Raw genomic sequence first — 8,612 nt, forward strand, 5'->3', positions numbered from 1 at the left:
TTTGTCTGTGCATGTTTTTGTTTACTTTTAAAGGTTTGGTGCCCATCCACGTCCATGATAAGGCTGGCAGACTGCACCGGTTTTCATTAAAAATCATCGTTTGTGTTTTTCTGAGGAAACAAAGTCACCTACATCTTGGATGCATTGGGGGTTAGCAGATAAACATCAAATTTTCATTTTTGGGTGAACTATCCCTTTAATGTGCCACGACTTTATCGACTGATTATGTGCTGTATCAGTAATAATAAACTTTGCATTCCTGCTGTGTCGGTTTGAATGTTCATTTATAATCACAGAGAAGATCAAGGATCTCCTGGCCGAGGGAGACGTGGATTCGCTGACCAGACTGGTCCTGGTGAACGCCATCTACTTCAAGGGGAACTGGGAGAGGAAGTTTGGAGAGGAACACACCAGAGAGATGCCGTTCAAGATCAACAAGGTGAGATTTCACAAGAGCTTTGTACTGGACCGGTAAGTTTGCACTTCAGTTCACTTCTTCAGTTTGTGGCCTTTGTCTGTGAGATGCACAGTATTTAAATGAACAAATGCCTTGTAAAACAGTTGACTTGGTAATGGCTGATATTGAACTTAGAAATATTGGAAATAAGTAGGCAGCAGTTCCCAAATGCCTCAATAAAATAAAATAAAATAAATATAAAATAGATCAGTATAATTAAATGTCAGTGTGTGTGACATATGCTCAGTAGTATTGAGATGGGTCAGACAATTCCAGAGAACAGAGTTGTGCTTAGCAGGGGAAGAATCAGTTCTTTTTGTCTCGTTTTAGTTGTAGTTGTCATGCATTTCATTCCTGATAAAAAGGAGACTATAGATGCTGTTGGTTTTGATTGTGCTCTTTTGAAATGCGTTTCTTGGATGAAGAACAGACAGCAGGCAGTGATTCTTTCAGCTGCCAGACAATACGTCCAGTGTTTTATGTTTTTCTTTAATTTAAGAAATGTTTAGTTCTTGATGATTTCTGCATCAGGTGTCTTGTGATATGAGTGAGCGTGACTGTCATGTGTTTCCATTGATGGTTGACAGAATGAATCGAAGCCAGTGCAGATGATGTTCCAGAAGGCCAAGTTTCCTCTGGCCTTCATTCCTGCTATGAAATGTCAGATTCTGGAGCTGCCGTACGCTGGGAAAGACCTCAGTATGTTGATCATGCTTCCCAACGCCATGGAGGACGACACCACCGGCCTGGAGAAGGTGAGACCACAGGTGTTTTGTCAGTGGGTCTGGTGTGATGTCTTAAGCCCAACACGCACTGCACGATTTTCGGCTGTTCCAGATGAAAGCTTAGAATCGTGAAACAATTGTGGCGATTTCTGTGATCGTGGCTCCTAATCTGCAGTTTTATGTCGTACAGTGAGAGAGGTTCAAAGACGGCCGTTGTCACGGTCTTGTGACCAAAGATAGCCTACGATCATTTTCTGTCACTGTCACTAAACATGGTATAGTTTACATGCATGTCATACCCAAGTTTATTAGATCCATGTCACACAGGATTTCTACTTCTAGGATTGCTAAAATCACACAGTGTGTAGAAGGCTTAACTCAGACAGTAAACACCTGTGGTTTTTATTGCGTCGAGTCTTCTGCTCAGATGCCAGGCTTTAACACGTCTCTCTTGTCCAGCTGGAGAGCGCGCTGACCTACGAGAACTTTGTGGAGTGGACCCGACCTGACATGATGGATCTCGTGGAAGTGGAAGTGGCTCTGCCCAGATTCAGACTGGAGGAAACGTACGACATGAAAGCTCTCCTGATGAGCCTGGGAATGGTGGACGCGTTTGACTTGCAGAGAGCCGATTTCTCCGGCCTGTCCCCGAACAACGATCTGGTGCTGTCTAAGGTGGTGCACAAGTCATTTGTTGAGGTGAACGAGGAGGGGACGGAAGCCGCTGCGGCCACTGGTGCGGTCATGATGATGCGCTGCCTGATGCGTCCAGAGCGCTTTCACGCCGATCACCCGTTCCTCTTCTTCATACGCCACAATCCCTCCAAGAGCGTTCTGTTCTACAGACGCGTCTGCTCTCCCTGAGCTCTTGACGCTCCAGCGCACAGCACCCACAGGTTTATGACGGGTTTGATCCGTTTAGAACGAGTCGTAATGCCGGCAGATGAGGGGTCAGGGTTCAGGTCTTTCAAAGGTTTCAGACGAAAGTCCAGTTTGACCTGCCCTTTACTGAAAATTACCTTTTGCCTTCATTCCTGAGTGCCTGTGTTGTTTCCTCTGTTGAATAATCTACAACTTGCATAATAATAAACAACTTGTAATTGTTCAAAAATAAAATGAAACCTGTGCTTAGCTTGAACGTTTGTTGTATTTTAATAGATGCTGTAGTTTTGCACTGAAGGCTTATTGAGCTCCACATCTATCATAAAGAGTCTGATTCAGATCTGCATTGTCAAGTGAGTCACAAAACAAACAAAATTACGGTGCTGTTTGTGGCAAGTAGAAATAACTGTATGAAATGTTTCATTATCAAAATGAAGTAATGACATGTCTTCAGAAAACCTGTTGATGACTTATTCAAGAGTGATATCATGAAAATTCTCAAGTCATTTGTCATATATTGTGGGTAAAAGTTTATTCAGTGGTCATAAGAGTTCAGCGCTCACACAGAAACTCCTGTTTAAATCACTGAATTCAGTCTCTGAACGTGAAAACTGAACAAAGGTTGTGATTAAACAGAAAACGCCATTGCATTCAGAAATGTAACAGAAATGTGTGTAGTTGGTCATAAAGCTACAAAAACACAGTGATTCTGGATGATCTACATTCTAGAACTGCTGTAGAACTAGGTCTCACAGACAGTTCTTCACTGTAAATAAAGTTATTTTGCCTCTTTATATGCAGCGTGAAAGGAGCAGGAGCTCTGTCACAGTTTGAATCTGGATGTCGATGAAATCACAGCTGGACGATTCATCTACAGATGAACGGACAGACTCAGAACAGATCAATCAGACAAATACTCCTACGAACATAACATTTTAATCATTTTTGCTTGATTACGGTATGTGTTACTAGTGTACAAATACAATATTTAATATTTAATTTTTGCACTAAAAAATACTATATTGTACAAAACACCCTCACGCAGGAGTTTTCAGTCCCGTCATCACTGCACATTTCTCATGTCTCCCTAATTAGACACTAAATTCAGGTCTTGTCGTCTCTATGACTGAACCGATGAGTTGAATCAGGTGTGTTAGACGAGGGAGCTAAAAAAAATCCTAGTGTAATTAAAACAAAGTATAATAATTCAAATTAATTTACAATATATCAAATCATAATACATGAACAGACTACAGAGCTACTCATTCATAGATGATACCGATACCTTTTCTAATTCATCAACACAGGCAATACACAGTTGTGAATTCACACATTAGGATATACTGACATATATCTTGCTGATAAAACTTACAGCAGGTATTATGAAAATCAGTTTCAGCATTTTAATCAGTGCATAATTTGCCGTTACAATCGTAGCAACAGCAAAACCACAAACAATGGTTAGTAACAGAGTGAACCATAAAAGAGGATACAAAGTAAAAATGAACATATGTTGCTCTGAGTTATAAAAACAGCCAAATGATGAATGTATGGTGTTGTTTAACATATGTCATGCAGTAATTTATGTGCCAAATGCCATTTAGGGAATATGCAATTGTAGCCCTAAATAACTTAGAGACTAAAAAAAAAAAAAAAACACCCTCTTCAAATTTAGAATTTTGTCCAATCTGAAAATAATGACAGTTTAATTGTTGTATTCTGTTGAGAGTAAAATGACTTGTTAAACTCAGGTTCGTCAGCAAAGGGGTGCCCACGCTCTGCGCTAGTCATCAGTATAGAATAACAAAGAAATAGTATTCAGTACATGATGAGCTTCATGGTAGACGAACAGATGCGCTCCTTGCTTAACCTCTCTTTTCTATCTTTTCTAACAGAAAATAAATGTGTTGCTCTAAGAACGGACGTCGTATCTTTCTTAAAAGTGTAACACAATCTTCCCTACCTTAATAGGTGTCAATAGGTTGTGTTTATTTATTTATGTATTTATTTATTTTTTTGCTGTGGTGCATTATGGGAGGTGGGAGAAACCAGTTGTGGAGACTGAGGGTGAGTGTTTTTTTCTGTGAGTGTGTTTTTTAATTGAACAGCTTTACAATGATGAAATATGTTGTCAGTTTTTCTTTTTCTTTTTAAATCAGAGCCCATCCCAAAAACTTGTAAAATTAAGGTTTGTTTATTTGTTAAATTTAATTTCCTGGTTGCTTGCATCCCTATCAGTGGTTTTGCCCATGAGCATAAATGCCCAGCAGCTGAACTTGAATGGGACTCTCAGTCTGAGATGGAAGTTGGAGAGTGATTAGTCTGCTGAAGATTGGAGTTCAGACCCAGATGTTAAGAGCTGCATCAAGAGAAAGGTGAGGAACTCTTCATTTTTATCACATTGTAAGTTTTAATTATACATTTACTTGCATTTCTTTAAGCTATCACTAGTGTAGTTTGTGTAGTTTTATTTTCCCGGATAAGACTCGATGCTGCCACATTCTGAATGAACTTTTTTTTTTTTTAATTCACAAATGATCTGTGTATCTCAGGATTAATAGTAAATTGCTATTTCAGGTTCTTCATTGGAAATGTGTGAGTAACGCCGGTTTCACACTGCACTCGTAAGCAGAGCAGAAGCGGCGCGCATCCATTTTGCTTTCACACTGGCAGCGTTTGTCGCGCGCAGCTGAACCGCAGGTTGTGTACTTCTAATATAGACGAGTAGAGTTCATTCAGTCACGCATTTCAGGTGTTCTCCAACAACTGTCTGTCATGTGCTTTGATTTCTGATATGGTTGTATGTTGTAGATTTAAGTAGCAAATGAGAAACGCTAAAATATTGAATATATTTTTAGACAAAGATCGTCTTAATGATTACCAGTTAGGTTTATGATAATTATAGCAACAGATTTTCAATAACGAAAATGTAAAAGTATGGTATTTGGGGTACAAATTGCCCCTGCTGTTGGGGCTAAAGACACAATAATTTACAAGATATAATACAGTAATAGATGACTTTTACATTTGTTGCCATGACATGGTTAGATTCATATTGTATATTTCATATTTTTTTATGCTGGTTGTCCAACTTTGAGATAATCACCACGTTTATAATGAAACCATTATATTTCAAAACATTATAAGACATCTCATATAAAAATATAATTTGTTGGTACTACTGTAAATCTATATTAAATAATTATAGGATCTCCTTCAATACCTTTAGAATCTTTACTTTTAAAAATGATTTTATTTCTGTATTTTAAAATGTTTTATATTAACATTTTAATGGCAGTAGTATATATTTATTTACTCTTGTATTTATCAAAACAAGCAGAAAATAGTACAAACTTTGCTTACGTGATTGGTTTGACATTATTTACAAAAAAAATTACATTATTTTTGCTGGTGAGCCTTTTAAACCGTGATTGTGATACATATGATACATGTTTTTATGGATTACTTGGTATTTTTCGTGTGAATCAAGTCAAATTTGATCAAGAACGATGCACTGTGTCTTTAATCCAGCGCAAGCGGCGCAGCAAAAATAGACTCGGCGCCAAAACGATCGCTGCATTGAAGCTTCTGCTCTGCTCCTGCTCCGCGCTGCCGCGGTGTGAATGATATCATCTGTTAACATGCGCGCCAAAAAACAAAAAGAACAAAAAAAAAAAAAAAAAAACGCGCTGCTTACGCGCTGCTTACGCCCTGCTTACGCGTGCAGTGTGAAACCGGTGTAATGTTCAGATAAACATCCACACAAAGCTTTTATGAGTTTATTTCGGCTCTTTAGAATGCATGAGTTTTGATTAACAAGGTGTTTGTATAATTTTAAAATCAAACACAATTCACTAGGCTTTATGCATACACTGTAAAAAATGTCCATGAAATTAACAGCTAAATTTTGTAAAATCATGACATCAAAATTTTGTATACAGAAAAACAATGAAATAGTGTTAAATTTACAGCAATATTTTGTAAGTATTAAAAATGCAATTGTAAAATACTGAACCAAACAAAACTGTTAATTATACAGTATAAATGTTTTAAAAATCATCACCACAGTGATTTTAATAGAAAAAGAAGCTGTAATAAGAAAGCAATGCAATTCAGTTCATTAAAAATTATAGCATTGAACATGGCCAAACAATAGAATATCATAATCAATAATATCAAGTTATTTTTATATTTAGGGTGTAAAATGTTTATTGCATATTGTACAGTAAATATTACAATTAAGTATAAAGTTAAGGGTAATTTGTTACATAGTCTAGCTATTCGTCAGTTCTTTTTTTTTTTTTTTTTGAACGATAATTGTAAATTCATTGACAAAATAAGGTTGTTTTTTTACAGAATTCCATAATTTAGTAATATTCATAATACCTCAGGGTCATTTAACGTCTTCATTTGAATTTCGAATGAGCTTTGCATCCTCCAATCACTAACCAGTGAAGCTGATTTCTGATTTTTGCAGGAGCTGCCTTCTTGAAGTTCAGTGAGTGCGCGCCCAATCTGCTAGCGCCTGGAGAAGTGTGACGATCTGCAAAATCACAGACTGAAGCTGGTGAGAGAAAAGTACTTTACTTTAAACTTTAAAGACTTACAGGCACCTGTATGTGTCCGAGGGTTTTTTGCTGTCGTATTAATAATGACTCGGTGTGAGTTAAATGTTAAAGGCTTAAAAAAACCAAGTGATTTTGTTAGTTTGCAAAAATGATACTAATGAACCTTGTTCTCAAGTGTTACCCAGCTGTTTATGTATACTCCACAAAGGCAAATTAGCTGATTTTATTAAAATGACCCCATGTGTGTTGTTTCCTGGATGATCAATGATTGTTTTTATGTTTTGTGATTGTTGTTCAGCTGCCTGCTGTTATTCAGAAAAATCGTCCAGCTCCTGCACATTCTTTGGTTTTCCAGCAGCATCTGCATATTTGAAGCCTTTCCCAAAGTGAATGTAAGATTTTGAGATCCAACTTTTCGCACTGAGGGAAATCACTTTAGGAAATTGTTCAAATATGCAGAAGATGCTAGAAAAACCAAATAATGTGCACGAACTGGAGGAAGAACAGAAAGGAGATTTACTGCTCAGGACAAACAAGGGACTCATGAACAACTATCACTAAAGAGAAAAACAGTCTTGGATCATCTAGGAAATGACGCACAGTATTAAGATTCAAGGGTATGTCAACTTTTGAATGGGGTCATTTTATATTAAGTTATTTTGTCTTTTGAAGTAAATGTAAACATGTTATATGACATAGTTTTTTCAGGATAGTACTAAATTAAAAACAGTTTTATGATCCCTCTTTATTTTGTTAAAATGAACAACATTTAGCATATTCTTCAAGGGGTAAGTAAACTTGTGACCACAACTGTATGAGTATGTACTGTATATATTAAGACACACATACGGATATACATGTAAATATATAATGTATATTGGAGCTCTACTGATTAATAAATAAGTTCTTGTGAAAGAACACTGTAGGTCGGGCTGCTACTTTCTGTTAATCTGATGAATCACTCCGGTACTAGGTTACAGCAGAAGTAAAGCAACCGATCTAAAGTAATCCCCATATAAATGCTTATTTGCATGCTCACTGTTTGGATTCAGGATAAGAAAAAATACTAATTTTTGTGAGATGGATTCACCGTGTACTTGTCTATAATTAAAAATGTATTTGTCATTATTTTGATCAAAATAATGACAAAGTAATTATTAATAGCTTGAATTAAAAAAAAATTAAAAAGTTTTTGCTTTTAGTCCTTACCTTGATTCAGGACCTTTCAGATCACGAGTGGCGTGATGTCTAAACATGAACTGGGAAACATGAAGTGAAGTCAGTAAGATTTCTGATAATTAATGAATGTTGTGGCATACTCTCAGTTTGAAGGTTTGTTTCAGCTGCTATGCTCAGTATAAGTTAAGTTACAGTGTATACAGATGTTATAGTTGCTATGGCTGTAGTATTTTATGATTCACATACTTGTATCTCATGTACATTTGTTATACTGATATTCCAAAGAAATGCAGTAATCCTTAAAGACTGTTAATGTTACTATTATTCATAAAACAACTCTTATTTGTTCTTGAACAATTTTAAGAGATTAGTCCCTCCATCTTTCCTTTTTGATTTCCAGTAAAATAATCATTAATCTGTTACATGCTCTTTATTGTATTGTTTGTAAAGAAAGTACACTTTACAAAGTTCTGTTGAGAACTGACAGATTTTTTTTGTTCATTTAAGGTCAATGAATGCTTTGAAGGGCAAATTATTATTGGATTTTTAAGTCTTTCAGTGCAGTATCTCTTAATGCATACCTAGCTTTAGCTTTTCCGTATTTCAAAGCCTATTCTGTGTACACTGGGTTATATTTTTCACATTTCGGGTCAGTTTATATGGTGGTACAGTTTATATGAAAGTAAGATGAATGTTTGATCTCATGACAGAAACAATAAGCAATGACTACTGATAATATTAAAATTAGTTTAATAAAAGCTTGGTTTTGCTATTTTAAAAAAAGTACTGTTTTGTGATCAC

At 36.3% G+C, this 8,612-nt stretch overlaps 1 protein-coding gene across 1 annotated transcript; it reads left to right on the forward strand.

Annotated features, from left to right (window-relative positions):
- The first annotated feature begins 225 nt into the window (after positions 1–225).
- On the forward strand, positions 226–2,320 carry LOC141291444 (leukocyte elastase inhibitor-like). The gene is made up of 4 exons (XM_073823606.1): positions 226–238; positions 297–439; positions 1,045–1,212; positions 1,642–2,320. The coding sequence occupies exons 1-4, from the start codon at positions 226–228 to the stop codon at positions 2,044–2,046; spliced, it is 729 nt and encodes a 242-aa protein (XP_073679707.1). The 3' UTR covers positions 2,047–2,320.
- The last annotated feature ends 6,292 nt before the right edge of the window (positions 2,321–8,612 follow it).

Source organism: Garra rufa, chromosome 18 (assembly GCF_049309525.1).
Source record: "Garra rufa chromosome 18, GarRuf1.0, whole genome shotgun sequence".
NCBI classification, from domain to species: Eukaryota; Metazoa; Chordata; class Actinopteri; order Cypriniformes; family Cyprinidae; genus Garra; species Garra rufa.

What these genes read in the sequence shown, in the direction of transcription:
- LOC141291444 (XM_073823606.1), top strand. An exon ending in TGCCGTTCAAGATCAACAAG is followed by an intron (nt 440 to 1,044) that starts GTGAGATTTCAC and finishes GATGGTTGACAG; the next exon opens with AATGAATCGAAGCCAGTGCA. An exon ending in ACACCACCGGCCTGGAGAAG is followed by an intron (nt 1,213 to 1,641) that starts GTGAGACCACAG and finishes TCTCTTGTCCAG; the next exon opens with CTGGAGAGCGCGCTGACCTA.